The 17,945-nt window shown below is 41.0% G+C and overlaps 1 protein-coding gene and 1 non-coding gene across 2 annotated transcripts in view; both read left to right on the top strand.

The window, feature by feature from the left end:
* Window positions 1-7,440: 7,440 nt before the first annotated feature.
* On the top strand, window positions 7,441-7,547 carry LOC131222397 (small nucleolar RNA R71). Its single transcript, XR_009160026.1, has one exon. It is a non-coding gene; the product is annotated as a small nucleolar RNA R71 (small nucleolar RNA).
* A 6,232-nt stretch (window positions 7,548-13,779) lies between these two features.
* Window positions 13,780-17,945, top strand: part of LOC131255530 (pleiotropic drug resistance protein 1-like) — a 29,112-nt gene continuing 24,946 nt past the window's right edge. The window contains exons 1-3 of the mRNA XM_058256266.1: window positions 13,780-14,385; window positions 14,522-14,642; window positions 15,228-15,316. Of these exons, the coding sequence (XP_058112249.1) occupies window positions 14,063-14,385; window positions 14,522-14,642; window positions 15,228-15,316 (533 nt within the window). The 5' untranslated portion in view covers window positions 13,780-14,062. The remainder of the gene's footprint in view (window positions 14,386-14,521; window positions 14,643-15,227; window positions 15,317-17,945) is intronic.

Below are 17,945 nucleotides of genomic sequence, written 5' to 3'. Positions count from 1 at the left end.
TGCTACACCAACCCCCGCACCAAAGGACAACCTGAAAATCTCCAGGAACAGCCTTTAGAACATCATATCGACCATGTTCCAGTGGTGGCCTCAGGTAGGCCTCGCAACAGAGCTGGTCGACTCATCTCCTTGGAAAACCAGGTCGAGACCCTAGTCGGTAACGTAGACCGCATAATGCAATACTGGAGAGGCAGTAATGAAGTGGAAGAAGTTACAACAACTGAATTATCTCGACCTCTCCATGCACCTTACGACTCATACGCAAAGTAGTGACCAGGGCAATACGTCAGGCCTTCGCGTGGACAACAGGAATTACCATGTGGCAGACTTCGACCTACGCCACACCTTAGAAAAGATGAGGCGTGGGAAGGCCCCCGTAGACGTCACGGAGAGAGAGGTCCCAAGGGAGGCAGAACTCAAAGAGATCCGGGGCCAGCTTAGCGACTTTCAACAAGCATGTCGAGCCTGGGGATCGACCTCTGTAGAAGCCATGCTTGAGGAAGCTGAAACCCCGTTCATTGATAACATTATGAAGTCTCAGCTCTTGTCCAGGTTCCAAATACCTTAGATCACCCCTTACTCCAACTCGGGGGACCCGGCTAAACACCTTGAATCTTTCACGGCTTGGATGGAGCTTTACAGTATATCTGGCTCCGTAATGTGCCGAGCATTCTCCTTGACTCTATCAGGAGTGGCGCGAAAGTGGTATAGACAACTAAAGCCGAAGTCTATCAATTCTTCGCTCAGTTCAGTAATTCTTTTATCGCTCAGTTCATTAGTGGGAAACATAGGAGAAAGCCATCAACTCACCTCCTTACGATCACTCAAAGGATGAGCTGTTGAAAGACTATATCATTCGCTTCAATGAGGTAGTGTTGCAGGTCGATGACTATTCTGTCCAGATAGCTCTGTCCGCGATGGTAGCTGGCCTTAAATAAGGAAAGTTCATCTTTTCTATTTGTAAGAACCCCTCGAATACCCTCGTAGACGTACTTAATCGAGCTAAAAAATATTCCAATGTCGAGGAGTTCTTTAGTTCACGAAGAGCTACTCAAGAAGGAAACAACTCGGCTAAAGACAAGAAGCGGAGGGAAGAAGAGTCCTCTACCACTAACATAAAAAGAAAGGAGGATGACCAAAACTGAGGCCAGCATACCAACCGACATCCAGAAAGTCGCTTCCATTAGTACACTCTCTTGAACACCAAGCCGAAGCAGGTACTTAAGGAAGCTGGGTAGAGTAAGAAAACCTTATGACCGAGCTGAACTAGTCAACTAAGTTCGGTAATAAGGCGCATCAGCCAACCCCAATCTCAACATATGTACTAAATGATGTACCGATTAAAAGACATGAAGGGTAAGCTCTTACCTCACTCATAGAACACCGATCATTTAAAAATCTACTACCTATGAGGAACTCTGACGGATGAAACGACCATGATTGATTGATCGCCTTGGTAGAAGCTACTCGTGTTCGACTATAAGAAACCTCCCTCAGTTAAAGGGAAGAATGTTCTCCCCTTTATTTATACTGTTTTATCTATCGTTTTTATCTATATGTTCGACTGCGAGTAATCTCCCTTTGTAGAAGGGAAAAAGGTGCTCATGATACTGTTACCGTTTCTCCTCCACCATTTTACGAATTCTACAAGAAAAGAACTTCCCCAAGTCAGGGGAAGAGAATTTTTTCAAATCTCGACTATCTGAGCTGTACGATCGATCACAAGGACTTCCCTCCATTTAAGGGAAGAAAGTCCTTCTTAGTACTCGGCTTGCTACTACGTCTACTATTTGACGGTCGACTTATTGATTCTACCGTGCACGACCTATCACTACATGCTCGACTTCGTGACTAGAAAACTACATGCTCGACTATCATATCTATGAAGTCATCATACATGACCACCCACACGTAAAGGCAACAAAATCGAGGAATATACATGGAACGAGTTGACCTTCTCATACATTAGTTCAAAAATTACTTCCCGAGCTCATAAAATATAGAGCTCAGAAGTAGGGGGGCTACTGTTATGAGTAAAATGAAGTTAAACAAATGTATGAGACAGATGAGTTAAGTAGCCAGACTCGATGACTATAGATTGCTTAAGGACCGAAAATCCACCCCCAACCTTTGGTGTCGGCTACTTTCTACCTCGGCCTCAGTTGTTACTTTGACCCCTCGGGTACCAACCTCAGGTATCGACCTCGGTCTCAGGGGATGACCTTGACCTCGGAGGTCGGGTTCGACCATTGACCTCGACTTTGGATGACGGCCTTAGATATTGGCCCCAATCTCGGAATAGAAAGAAGAATCCTTTCCATATACAGATGAGATTAACTCCCGAGATTTCTGCCGAAGATCACGTTGATTGAGGCAAAGTCAGATATATTCTTGAAGTTAGAGTCCAACTCCAATCGACACCTCCATCATATTTAGCAAATCAACTCAGATATGAGACCACTTAAACCCGACATGAAACAAGGTATATCAAATATTCTGATTCTACTACGTATCCGTGGGTCTATACATCTGACTTAAGCATCGAAGGTTCCCATTCTTAACCGGCACCCCCGGTATATTCTCTTATTCTCCATTAAATTACACTTACCCCTAATACTAGTTGGAGAAGAGGCAGTATTGAACATGTTTAAACATTAGCATGATAGATTTACGAAGTATGGGACCATTTTACCGCTTGGGCTGTTCACTTTGAATTGAGCTACATATTCTATTTTACGGCGGCCGCAACAATCACGTGACCGATGTTGAAATAACATCAATCGGCACCACAAGCTACAATCAGTGTTTTCCCTTCCTCCGTGTCCATGTGACCTTGTAGACAGCTTGGATGGTAAATAAACATTAAAGCGGGCCCTCCCGTGATTTTAATGGTATGCGTTTAATAACCACCGTTTTCTATGATACGGTACACTTGAGATTTATATCTGACTTTTTTAGACCATCCCCTAAAATGAGCTGGAAAAACGGATGGACGGCATGGATATACAACACACACATCGATGTAGGCCCCACAGCCATGACCTCACCTAATTCGCGCCCCACGTGGTTCTGGAGAGATCGAGTGTGGCCTCAACTGTCTTCACGTGTATGTCACGTGGTATATATATATAATAGGGAGCGGATTGCGTCCGACCCCGCTTGGACAAAAATCCGTCTGGACTCCATTGCGGCCCACCGTGATGTACTTGTTTATCTGCAACCGTCCATCCATTTTCTCCGATCATTTCAAGGTGTGAGCTCGACAAATAGCAGATCTAGCCTTCAAGTGGACCACACCAAATGGTGAGCTTGGGTTGCATTAAATGCACATAGCGTTGAATGCAAGAGTATTTTCGGTGTGGTCCACTTGGGCGTTAGATATGCCTCCTTTTTTGGTTCATACCTTAAAATGATCTAAACAAATAGGTGAATGGCGTGGATAAACAGATACACCATAGTGGGCCCGACGGGAGCCCTTATATAGACGGATTATTGTCCCGGACGGGATAGCATGCAATCCAGACAGATAGTCATGGTGTGAGGCATGTTTTTGCTTTCTTGTTTTTCAAGAAAATGTCTATCTACCAAACGTATGACAACAACTTCTGTGACACGGATGTCATGTTAAAGCGATACAGAGTAAAGATAATATTCTAAAATGGGCCTAGAAGCGTTTTCAGGAAGTTTCTGTGCTGGGATGCTAGGTTGGGCCCACTGTGATGTTTGTCAGAAATCCACTCTGTCCATCTGTTTTTCTGGATCATTTTAGGACAGGAGATCAAAAATCAGATGGATTCATAACTCAAGGCGTCCATACGAGAGGAAACGGTGGGAATTTAGTGACCACCGTTGAAAATTTTGTATGCCCACAAAAGTTTCATATCAGGCTAAGTATTATGATCTTCACTTCGTCCCAGTGGAAATAACCTTACAAACGGCTTGAATGGCATATAAACATAAAGGTGGAGCCCACGAAGATTTCAACAGTGGAAAACTGTTTTCCTAGTTTTTCCTTTTTTATAGATGCCTTGAGTTTTGGGTATACCTGATTTTTATTATATTATACCAAAATGATCCAAAAAAATGGATGGATGGAGTTGATTTCTCACAAAAATCACGGTGCCCCCACCTAGTATCCCAGGGCAGGAACTTCATGGAAGCGGATTGCGTACTGAGTTAAGCGTACTGAGTAAACTCTGTGAAACTGCCGTGATTTATATATTCCATCGATTCCTTACATCCATTTTAACAGATAATTTTAATGTTTAAGACCAAAAATGAAGTATTTCCAAAGTCAGTTTGGGCCACACCACTGGAAACAGTGTAAATTGAATGTCAACTGTTGAAAATTTTCTCGGGGTCCACAAAAGTTTTGGATCATTATTTGTGTTTTCCTTTCATCTATATATTTTTGATCTTATGAGAACAGGTTGGATGACAAATAAATATCACTGTAGACACTAGAAACGTTTCAATGGTGGAAATTATTATTCCCAATGTTTCTTGTGCTATGATCCACTTAATATGGGAAATGATTCAATTTTGATCTCAACCACTAAAATGTGCTTGAAAAACAGATGGACGGCATGGATAGACCACATCTATTCACAGTGGGCCCAACAGAGTTTACTCAGTACGATAAAAGCCTACTGAGTAACTCCGTAAGCAATCCGATTTCGGAAATTCATGCCAAACGCTTTCGAAGGAAATCCACTTCCTGTTGAGCCTGCACGCGTGTGTACAAGGCTATACCATCCACGCGCCACCACATGTGCCACGTGTTATGTAGTTTTTGGACGCAGATTTCTAAGTGTGGCAGCATGATGTTTGTGAGAAATCAACGATGTTAATCCATTTTGCGAGCTCATTTTAGAACTTATACCAAAAGTGAGTATAACCCAGGACTCAAGTGGGCCTCACTAAAGGAAAAGTTGGATAAGAAAATTTCTACTGTTGAAACCTCCTGGGCCGACACTAATGTTTAAATGCCATCCACGTTGTAGTGGGATTTCACCACCTAGGGATACTTGAACCCTTGATTGGGTGTTGAAAATCCTGAGAGTCTACCACCCGAGCAAGAGTAAGGATCCGGCTCATTTTTGGTCCCATGTCATAAAATGAGCTCACAAAAACGGATGGTATGGGTGAATTTCTGATAAACATTATGGTGGGCCCATCTAAGTTTTCAGCACACTAACTTTATACAACTTTAGCAGGAAATCCGCATCCTTAGTTTTAGGACGGATCTTATTATTGGGCAAGGGCCGTTAACACAGGACTCTTCCGATGGATGAATTGGATCCCATGTCCCATGATGACACATGTGGTCGCCTATACATGAGCTGCTTGCGCACGTGTTCGACATTGCAAGGCTCAAAGGAGGGGATGTAATGTATGTGTCCTTGCGTTTGGCTGTGTTATTGTCCAAGGACAAAGGCTTTTAAAAGTACTCTCCGCTATCCTTGCCTAATCCGTACTCCAATGATGATGTTGTCCTTGTCATCGTGGGTTTGCACTTGACTCGGGAATGTTCCACTTTAATGGCATTGTCCCAATCACTAACCTATTCGCCAACCTGTGAATGCGACGCTAAGGTTGCGAATTGGTGGGGATGAAATTGCATTCGATATCATGTGGAATTTTGGTGTATTTAAATTCACTATACTTGGGCCCCATTTTGATACATGTGTTTATCCTTGCCGTCTATCCATATATACCTTTTATACTATATATATATATATATATATATATAGAGAGAGAGAGAGAGAGAGAGAGAGAGAGAGAGAGAGAGAGAGAGAGAGAGAGTGACTGATATCTATTTTGAATTTAGCTGTTAATTACAATTATATGGCTTACCAAACAAGATTTTGCTGTTTTTTTCTCGTCATAAGAATTTTATTCCAAATATGCAATTCGACGGCAAAATTATCATAATATTTTTAAAAATACAATTATTTTATAATAATGATGTTAATCTTATCTAATACCATTTAATTCTACGGACCAAACACGTCTTAACCTATTGCTAGCCTACATACATGTGAGCTAGCTGTCATACTATTTTCCAAATCACTTACCTATAAATGTAATATCCATGTATTTTAATCATTATTGGTAGTACCAAATGCAAGTGGATCTTTTGTTTGGAAACGGATTGGCCGGTGTACCACACACCAGCATGCAAAGACAATCATTGACGCTCTTCGGCTCCGAGTTGCTCACATGGTTTAAAGGAGATTAAAGTTACATGGCCCCCAAAAGAATATATGCATGCGGTCATCAATTTTTTGAGAGCATGAGCCATTCAAAGCTCAGCTGGACCACACCACAAATAGTAATTGGGAGAATAATTTTCACTGTTAAAACATTAGTAAGGATCACTATAACGTTTATTTTCCATCTAATCTATTCACAAGGTCAAAAAGACCTCGATGAAAAGGAAAAAAAATTTCATACTGATCCAAAACATCTATGACCCCGGAAGAGTTTCAATGGTAGATGTTCAATCCTCTACTTCTTTTTGCAGTGCGGTTAATTTGATTGTTAAATCTGTCTTATATTTTGTCTTAAGCATGACAATGAGCTCTCAGAATGAATGGACAGTTTAGATATAATGTCCTCTTCTGGTTCTTGAGGCTTTTCGGGCCTAACCGGAAGGGTTTTATCAATGATCTTCCTACCCCTAAGAGTGGTGATGGATTTAGCGTGCTCTATTTGATTTGAAGAGTTGTGATTACTTATCTTGTATTGAGGTTTAGGATTGGGGAGCGGTTGTGCAGGAAGCATCCCCTTTTCTATAACCGTTATACGTGAATCTATTTTTTGCATAAAATCTTGCATTGCCCGGGTTAGCTCTTGCATGAAAATCTGAACCGGTTCTTCTTGAGGTTTCCCCTGATTTGGATTTTGATTGAAGAAACTTTGAGGGGTAACAGTTTGTCCATTTCTCCAACTAAAGTTTGGATGATTTTTCCAACCAGGATTGTACGTATTAGAGGTCGGTCCATTGAAAGGTCTTTGATAAGTATTTACGGCATTTGATTGTTTATTTAACATTCTCGAAATGCGGGTATTGTAGGACAATTTTCAGCTGTATGAATGTTGTAATCACAGATGCCGCAAACACTTTCATTAACCTTATCCTTCTTTCCTTCCATGGCCTCAAATTTTCTTATGCGCCTAGTTACTTTATACTTGAGATCATCTTCTTCTTTCAAGAGATACAATCCACCTTTCTCCTTAGATTGAGTCGGCCTAGACGTGGTGTTCGATTTTGGGTAATAGTCCTATGATTGTGTTTTTTCAGCAAGACTATCGAGGTAATCCTATACCTCGTCGACATTTTTATTAATGAATTCTCCATTACACATTGTCTCGACCATTTGGCGCATGGAGGATGTCAGTCCATCGTAGAAAAAATTTGTGATGCGCCACGTTTCAAAGCCGTGTTGTGGGCATGAATTGACCAAATCCTTAAACCTTTCCCAACATTGGTAAAATGTTTCATCCTCCTTTTGGGTGAAGTTCATGATTGCTTTTCTAAGGGTAATCGTTTTATGATGTGGAAAAAATTTCTTTATAAATTTCCTCTGCATATTATTCCATGTGCCAATGGATCTAGGACGCAGTGAATGTAACTATGTCTTAGCCTTCTCCTTCAAGGAAAAAGGAAAGAGTTTTAGCCTGACTATGTCCTCAGACACATTTTGAAAATATAAAGTAGTTATGATCTCTTCAAACTCTTTCAAATGTAGATATGGTTCTTCAGATTCGAGCCCATGGAACTTAGGAAGGAGTTGGATAACCCCTGGCTTGATGTCCATATGTCCTGTATTTTCAGGAAAAATCATGCATGAGGGCGTACTCACCCCGCTGGTTGTAAATAATCTCGTAAAGTACGAGGCGGGGGTGCTTAATGCACCTCATTCTCATCCTGAATGTCCTCCACCCAAGGTTGGAGTAGAAGAGCTTGGTTTTTAGCCATCACTTCAATTAACTCAGGGTATTGCGAGTGGTGTCTAGTTCTGCGATGGATAGTCAACCCCTCAACCAATCCTCCTTCAGTCAAGAGACGTCGAGTGTTGTCACGGGCCCACTTGAGCATGAAACACTCGCAGCTCTCAATCAAATTCGAAACCTAATCCTAAGAAAGGAAATAAAAATCTAGAAAAAGAAGGTTGGAAAGAAGATACCAAATTGGAGTCCCTAAGTTAAAAACCTGGAAAACAAAACAAAATAAGTTAGATTCTAAAAAGAGAAGGACTAAATTTAGAAAATCCTTAAAAAGAAAAATAGAAGTAAACTAATTTCTAGAAGAAGAAATTCCTAAAAGAAAGTGGAAGTTTCTGAAATAAATTAGGAAAGTCCTAAACTAGAAAGTAAGTTACTAAAAGAGATCTGAAAAATAGAAAGTAGAGAAAGAGCTTACCTAATTAAAAATTTCTATCTTAAAAGCCTACAAAATAGGAAGGTTAGTTTCTAAATTCTACAATTAGAAAATTTCTAAAAATAAATTAGGAAACAAAGTTAGATTCTAAAAGAGTTAGAATTAGAAACTTGCTAAAAATAAAAATAAATCCTAATTTAGAAATAGCAAGGAAGAAATTACAAAATAAATTACCAATTTAGAAACCTATCTCAGAATCCTACAAAACAGGAAACAAGTTAGTTCTAGAAATCAAATAGAAATAAAAATTTTAAACTAAAGTTAGTAAAATTCTAATCTTAAACTAATTCTAAAACTAATTAATTTCAAAGAATCGTAACCGTCAATCCCCGGCAACAGCGCCAAAAACTTGTTCACTTCCCAAGTATAGGGTTGTGATGTAGTAATAAACTCGGTGAGACCGAGGTCGAATCCCAAGGGACTGAAACCTATACGTAATCTGAAACTCACTAGAACTAGAACTAGATTAAGATGAAATCTAAATCGAATGATTTTGAGGAATAATGGTGAAATATTAATGTAAAACTTAAGAAATTTAGAGGTAGAAAACTAGGGATTGAGAGGATCCACTTGTAGAGATCAGGGAGATCTTATGCCTGTTTCAAGAACTCAACTGGACTTAGAGTCTCATCTTCATTCAGTTGAAGGGTGTAACCATGAAAATCAACTGAACTTCCTTTGATATAGTTTTCAGGAGGTGAAAGGTATATGAATTAGAATGGATTCCATCACCAAACCATGCCCAGGAGACAAAGTAAACAACAGAATTAAACTAATGAAAAACCAATCAACATGATATGAAGGTTAAGAAGGGTACCGTCATCCAACCATGCCCAGGAGACGATGGTGAACAATAGGGCTTCCTGACGTCATAAATATAAAAAGGGAAAGGAACACACTCAAAGCCATTGCAGACCCATTGCAATTTCAGTCACAATAGACCATTAAAGACTAAAAATATTCCCTTAATAATCAAACTAAAATAAAATTCAGTTCATAAATTTAAATTAAATTAAAAGCATAAAATAGAGTCTCCCATCTCGCTACAAGCTTCACCTCTTAGCCCTATCTAAGAGGTTTAGCCAACCATAGTTTTGATTAACTATAAACTCTTAGGAAAGAAAAACCCGAAAAGAAAAGAATAAGGAGATGACCAGCCACGATCCCTCTCTCTCTGCTTCATGTGTCTACCTTGCCTCCACAGCTGCCCACGTCCAAAGACTTGGATCCCCATTCCCTTCTTTCCCTCTCCTTCTTATAGAGCCAGCAAGGTCGGTGGCGAGTTTCCGCACTCCATGCATCCGGTGCTGAAGTTCTTTGGAGCACTCATGAGTCGGTGTGGAAGTTTTACGCACTCCCTTTGTACTAAATTCATCTGGTGAACCTAGATTTACCACAAAAATCGATCCTGTTGTGAGATCTGAGCCATTCAGGCTCCTTGACGATAGACGATTGCCCTTTGAAGGTAACTTGGATGGCCTTGATCACACTAGAGAATGGACTGTTGATCGCAGAACGACTGAGATCTTGCTGGCTTCAACTAGAACCGACTTCCTTTGCGATTGTGCTTGCACACTCTACGTCTTGCGTGGATCCTTTAAACTTTGTGGTTTTGGATTGCACGGAGCCTTGAACAGAATGGACAGTCCGGATCATCTAGGTGGGCCTTGATGGTGGCCGACAAGGATTGTCCGCAAGCTCTGTTTGCGAACAGAGTTGGCGGGTACTCCTTGCGGTGTGATTTAATGGGCCCTTCAGCGATGACAATGGAAAATCCATTCCGTCCATTGGGTTTGCAGTGGAATTTCGGTGCAGAAGGAGTGAATTTTTATTTTCGATACTGTGGCCCACTGACTCCGTTCTTCAGCCGTCCGACTGGCATTTGGACTCCCTGTACATGCATTGTTTGCAAAAATCGGATCGTAGATCAGTGTGCGGTCGGTTTGACCTCCTGATCTCATTGAACGTTGTGGATCATCAAAACGTATGATGATGGTGGCCCAACCAAAGCCGTCTCTGTTGTGGGCGGAGAGAAATCCCATTCAAATCAGGTCAGCGCCCGCTGACTGCTTCAGTCGGTCCAGTGTACTGCGGGCGTATGCCTGTAGTGTACACTGGCCACTTAAGGTGGGTCCCACCTTGATGTCTATGAGAAATCCACTCCGTCCATCCATTTTTTCCTCAGGTTTAAGCGGTTGAGAAAGCATATCCAGATATCAGGTGTGCCCTAGACTGACGATTTGTGGGCTAATCTGTTTGCTGGGCCACTTCCATATGGATCCAATGGATGATTTTCAGCGTGTATGGCTGATTTATGGTCCTTAGGCCATATATGAAGTTTCAAGTCGAACGGATGGTGGGAACCTTATGATCTCATATTCTGGATATCTTTCAGGTTACTTGAGCTTCAGTTTCTCGATTTCCTTGGATCCCTAGCATGCAAATCTGTCGATCTTGGTCTCCTGGGATCCGTCCCTTGCCTTGGTGACTTCTGTGTATTAAATTCATGCCTTTAGCATCATTTTCAGACCAGACTTCTTAAATTCACCTTGCACCACAAACACGATTAAATTGAGCTGTTAAACAGTATCATGTTCGTAAATCCAGGCAATAACTAGGGTCTAATATGCAATATTTGACCCTCAACATATAACACATACATTAAGATGGGACCCACAAAACTTGCCGACGTCAATTCACTAGCTATACAGTTGGTGTGTGGTACACCAGCCAATCCCGGTTCAAAGGGGATCAAAGTTACATGGGCCCCACAATGATGTATTTATTATGTCCATACCATTCATCCATTTTTCCAGATCATTTTAGGGGGTGTTTGGCGCATGGTATTAGATGGGCTTAGGTGGGATGGAATTGCATTGTGTCAATTCCACTCCATGTTTGGAAAGAATGGAAAAGCTTGGAATTAGATGAGATGGAATTGCATTGAGTCCCGTGCCAATTTCACTCAATGTTAGCAAGTTTTGTAGGTCCCACCACGATGTGTGGGCTATATCCACACCGTCCACCCATTTTTTGAGATCATTTTAGAGCATGGGCCAAAAAATCAGGTAGATCTAAAGCTCAAGTGGACCCCACCATAGAAAGAAACGGGGATTGAATACTTACCATTGAAAACTTCTTTGGAGCCACATAAGTTTTGGATCTGCCTCATTTTTAGGCCCATGCCATAAAATGAAGTTACAAAACAAATGAACGGTTTAGATATAACACATGTGTGTTATTCTCAATAGTTTCAAATGATGGTGGGTATATCCATTCAATGTACCACTGTATTAAAAAAAAAAAAACATGGAATTAAGCTTATCCCATGATAACTTGGGACAGTTCCCTACCATGGGTAATAATTATGTTTTTTGAATCCCATCCCACCTAATCCTTCCCAATGCCATGCCCCAAACACGCCCTCATAGTATTAGACAAAAAATGAATCATATCCAAAGTTTAAATGGACCACACCAAAACAAGCAGCAAGGATAATGATTTTCATCGTTAAAAATTTCTTAGGGCTCACTATAATATTTATTTTCCATCCAATTTGTTAATAAGGTAAAAATTACTAGATGAAAAGGAAAAACAAATTTATATTGATCTGAAACTTTTGTGACCCCAAAAGAATTTCAATGGTAGACATTCAATACCCCACTGTTCTTTCTAAGTGTAACATGTACACTGGACCATTTGAATATAACACATACGTCGTTACGAGACTCACAGAATTTCCTGACGTGAATACACTAGTTATATGAATGTGCTGACGTAAATACACAGCTATATGGCTAGTGTGTCTGCTACTTTTTTTTTCTTTTGCTACCGATGATAGGCCATGTAATTATTGACGTTAAATGCCTGAAATGCTGTTTCTGAATGATGATAGGTTATATAATTAGTAATGTTGCCAGCACTGCTGCATTAAATACAAATGTGGTGATGGAACTCGAAGTGGCTTGGTTCGATTGCAACAAGCACGGCTCTGCTTGTAGCACGTAGAGGACCCGTGGACCCGTATTATTTTGTGTGAAGCGTTCTTTCCACGCACCCCAGCAACCGTCAAGAGGGAAACGGATTGGCTACTCCCCCAGCCACAAGCCCTGTGGCTGATGGTCGGTGCTTTGTGGGCCCCACCATGATATATGTGTTTCATCCATTCAGTTCATCCATTTTTACGGATCATTATAGGCTTGATCCCAAAAATTAGAGGGATATAAATCTCATGTGGACCACACCACAGGAAAACAATGGTGATTGGATATCCACCATTAAAATCCTCCTAAGGCCCACTGTGCTGTTTATTTGACATCCAATCTGTTGATTAAGTCATACAGACATAGATGAAGGATAAAAAACAAAGATCAGCTTGATCCAAAACTTTTATGGCCCCCAAAAAGTTATTAATGCTCGACTTCATTCAACACTGTTTCCTGTAATGTGGTCCACTTGAGATTGAGATATACCTCATTTTTTTTTAATCTCGTAACAAAAAATGATCCAGAAAATAGATGGACGGAATGGATGAAACACATACATCATGGTGGGTCCCACAGAGCACCGACCACCAGCCATTGGCTGGTGGAAGGGAGTAGCCAATCCGTTTCCCCTCGAGAGGGCTGTTAATGGGCCCGACCCGGTCCTGCAAAAATCAACATTTTGACTACGTCCGGCATGAACGCCCGGCCGAAACAGATAAAAAACCGAGCCACCTAAATTTGAGTCGGGATCGTCTGTTATCAGGTTAACAGAGAATTCCTATTACCCTAATGGTTCCGCGTCCGAAGCTGTTTTTTATCATTTTTATTTTTTTAGTGAGTGGTAACGTGGACCAATGAGAATTAAGGTATCAGGAATTCTCTGTTGACCTGATAACAGAGGATCCGGACTCAATTTTGGGGTACATGGCAGAGGGAGTACATCTCGAAAATCGCATTCATCAAGCAATCCTAATCATTAAATTGGTGGCTATTGCATGAATGGTTAAAATATTATATTGAATGGTCCAAATTCCAATGAAAAAAATTAGATGGTTACTATCATCTTGTCAGTGTAATTTTTGGGGTCTTGCTCCATACATAACTGAGTCAGTGATTTGGACGGTCTGGATTGCGGACCAACTATGCCATACGTACAATCAAATAATCACCACTATTTTTTTTAAAATAGTGGTGAACTATCACAGGAGTTGCGGAAGCTCTCTCCTCTAGAAGAAGTAAAAAACAGCACTGGGAATTAAAAATTCCAACCGTCACTAATAAGTCCATTTCATCCGAATGCAAACCCACCACTAAAAGCTATTCTCCAATTCTATATATAATTCTCTCTCTCATTTCAATCCATCAAGATCCTTTATTCGAGCTCCGGACCGCGGGATTTCAACTCCCTTCCCCAGAAAATCCAAGATATTTTCCTTTTGATATTTTGCTCCAATTCGTCAAGAAAGAGAATTGCATTTCTCTGTGAGAAAAGAAATTGGAAAAATGAAAAGAAACCCATCACTTTATAGAGGCTTGTTTGATCCATAGACTTCAATTCGTTGAATTTCGTTGTTCAAAGCTCGAAGAATTTTCGTGGGTTTTGCCGTCGTTGGAATTTAAGTTGGTTAAAATGGATAGTGCTGATCTGCACAGTGTCAGTAGTATGCGCCGAAACAGTTCCTCAGTATGGAGGAACGCGACAACTAATGTTTTCTCGAGATCACATCATGAGGAGGACGATGAAGAAGCTCTTAAATGGGCCGCTCTCGAGAAACTGCCGACGTACGATCGTTTGAGGAAAGGAATACTGACAGTTGCACCAGGGGACCTCAGGGAAGTCGACATTCAGAGTCTCGGAACTCAGGAGAGGAAAATTTTGTTGGATAGATTGATTAAAGTTGCAGAGGAAGACAATGAGAAGTTCCTGTTGAAAATGAAGAACCGCATTGATCAGTAAGAACCATTGCATTCTTTACAAGGTTTTCTTTTTTCCTGATTTTCTGTTCTCAATCTATCTTGGTTTTTAGACTTCTCGAGTTCTTCTATCAAAAGTAGTTTCATGACTTCTTTTTCTTGATTTTCCACTTAGAGTTGGAATTGAACTTCCGACAATCGAAGTTCGGTTCGAGCATCTAAATATTGACGCAGAAGCTTACATTGGCAGCCGAGCTTTACCTACATTCCTCAACTTCATTACTAATATTGTAGAGGTAATTCACACAAAGAACTATTTGAACTTGGAGAGTAAGGACATGAGAAGAATCTACAACCCTTAAAGTTGGACAAGTGGGGCCCACCGCAGTGTGGGTACTCCGGCCTGTTGATCTGCTGGGAATCCCTGGTGCTCTTGCCTTTCACAAATGAGGGAAACCATCACATATGAGGCAATTAATTTCCATTTTCCATGGTTGAATCCCGTTTTTCCATCAATCCAAACAGCCTCAAAACCACTTCTGATTGAACAATCCTAACAGCATCATTGAGGATAATTCAGCCATAACCCACATTCGATAATATAAAGAAAACCGTAGATTCAAAGAATGCATGCCACCGAACTGAGAGATTTTAGGGGCATGCATGGTTTATTCACTTTGGATCCGATCAGATCAACGGTCCAGATAACCGAGTCAGGCAGCCAACTTGTCCCAGCTCAAGTCGCAAGGATACGATGCCTATGCTTGATTTGAGGATGATGTAATCCGTCGAAATCACACACTCGTAGAGATTACAAACATGTAGATTTAGGTGTTTATAAATTGTACTGATTTGTTAAGTTGTTATTTGGATTTTTGAAGGGGTTCTTGAACTATCTCCATATTCTTCCTAGTGGAAAGAGACCATTATCAATCCTTCGTGATGTCAGTGGGATCATCAAGCCTTCCAGGTGAGAGATGAAAGTTACATGTGTGTGTGGAAAAGAAAAGGTACTATGAGGTCGACCACATGGGAAGCTTCCATTAGGTCGAGCTTTATAGGCCCCAAAGTGATGTGTGACAGACATCCATCCCATTAATGAGATGTACTTTTCCATGGTGAGACATGTGCTTATCAGGTAGATCCATGGCTTATGTGGTCCACACCACAAACAATATTTGAGAGTGGATGCCCATCCATTGAAATGTTCCTGATGGTATATAGGACCCACTGAGATGTGTTTCAGACATCCAGTCCATCCATTTTGTGTGATCCACTTAGATGAGCAGTTAAACCAAATTTCAGGCCATTTCAAAACTCAGGTGGGTCTCATCAAGTGATTTTATATTTTAAATATGTTTTTTCCATGATTTTAGATGGTAAGGCACACCTGAGTTCCTAATACGGCTGATTTTTGACACACCACTTGACATAGAGGGAACCTATCAAAAGCATGGCGTGACGGGCCCACAGAGCTCGATTTCATGGGAAGATAGATATATATATATATATATATATATATTCACAAGGAACTCGTGTGAACAATTTGAGAACTTATCATATATGATGTGAGTCCCAAATCTGAACGGTCCACGTGATGCAACACCCCACAAAAACCCTAGGCCCTAACTTATACTTTGATCCAAAACTTGGTGGGCCGTGGAAAAAGAAAACACTTTTCTCCATTGATTTGCATCTCTCAGTTTTAGATTAGTGTGAAAATTGGTCCAATGAGGTTTCAAGGGATGCCGCATCACATGGACTGTTTAGATTAGACGCCAATGACACGTGTGCGTGCAGGTGGCAGGTGTTTCAGAACTCATCTACTGGGATGACATGAATGTAAAATCCGAATCATCCATGTGATGCAGTAGCCCATGAAACTCTTCATGGTTAACTTTCACCTTTATCCAAAATTTTGATGGGCCATGGTAAAGGAGAGAGACAAATCAAAGGAGGAAACTATTCCCTCTCTCTCTCTCTATGTATTAGGGGTGCACACAGGTCGGTTTGGTCCTGTTCTGGGGCGAAATTGGAACCGAATTGTTCCTAATGGGTCTAGGATATTCGGAACCGAAACCAGACTGTTAGCACCCTAGAATTGAACCGGAATTGGACCGTTAAAACCGGTTCAGTTCCACGGTTCTGGGTTTTTTATAATCCAGCCCAATTGCATATTTTATTTTATAATCTAGCCCACATGTCCATTCGTGTTATAATCCATTTGATGAATAGTTTAGATATTGTATAGGATGTGCAAAAATACAATTTTGAAAACAGTCAAATGGTGCATTGTAAATCATAAATCATGAGTCAAATATGGAAACAATCAAAGAGATCTTGGCTCAGTTCCAGCTTTAGTTCCATGGTTCGGTTCTGTGGTTCGGATCCACGGTTCGGTTCTATGGATCGGTTCACGGTTCGGTTTGGTTTTACATACCTTCAAACCAGAACTAAACCGATGTAATCGGTTCTTTGATTTTTGGAACCGGAACCGAAACCGGTGCACTCTAGAACTGAACCAAACCAGACCATTTGGTTTGTTCCGGTCCGGTTCCATGGTTCTACCAGTTCGATGTGCACCCCTACTATGTACACACCTATCAAGCGATTTCCTATAAATAGTTGCATGATCTCCTATGAACAGTGAACAGTAGCGTAGGGGAGCTAGTGCGTTCCAGCTTAAGTCCTGAGTCAACTATGTGGAATCACACCTGCCTCATGTGGTGTGGTCCACTTGAGATTTACATCTTCCCAATTTTTGGATTCATGTCCTAAAATAAGCCAGCAAAATGGATGGAGGGCGTGGACAAAACATATACATCATGGTGGGCCCACAGCTTTTTCAGCACCCACCTACCAGCAGGGTCAGCATGCAATCCCCTACTAGGAGTGGTCTAGCTCAGATGGGCCCACCATCGTGGACATCTATTCCGTCCATCAGGCAAGTGGCCCAATTTTAGGCATAAGGCTAAAAGACCAGCCATATCCATAATTTACGTAGACCTCACTATTAGAAATAGTGTATAAAGTGACGCCTGCCCTCCAAATTGTTTCCCTTTATGTGGCCCACTTAAATCAGGGATAGGCCTAATTTTTTTGGCTCCAGGCTTAAATTGTTGTATGGCATCTAATAGTTTAAATTGCGTGGATTTCATATAATAATCACTGTGGGCCCTAGAGGTGGGCATCGAGCCGAGTCGAGTCGAGCTGGGCCAAGCTTGGCTTGGCTTGTCCATGGTGTACTCGAGTTCGAGCTCGAGCTCGAGCTCGGCCTCGAGCTCAACATTGAAGCTTGGCTTGTTTGCCAAAGCCATCGAGTCGAGTTCGAGTCAAGCTAGTGGTTCGAGTCGAGTCGAGTTTACCTCGAGTCAAGCTCGAGCTTGTTTGTATCATTCATCATAGGTTACGTTATTAAAATTTTGGCTAAAAAATACAAATTAAATGCCACATTACTAAGACATAAATGATAAACCTCTAGATACTATCAATATCATACCACAAAAAAATAATTTGTCCTTAACAATCAACATCAACATCAATTCGAAATAGTTAAAATATATCAAAAATTATAAATCCGTTCATGAAAATTTTTAAAG

This window comes from Magnolia sinica, chromosome 1 (assembly GCF_029962835.1).
Source record: "Magnolia sinica isolate HGM2019 chromosome 1, MsV1, whole genome shotgun sequence".
Classification (NCBI taxonomy): domain Eukaryota; kingdom Viridiplantae; phylum Streptophyta; class Magnoliopsida; order Magnoliales; family Magnoliaceae; genus Magnolia; species Magnolia sinica.
This window is presented reverse-complemented; position numbering and strand designations above follow the sequence as displayed.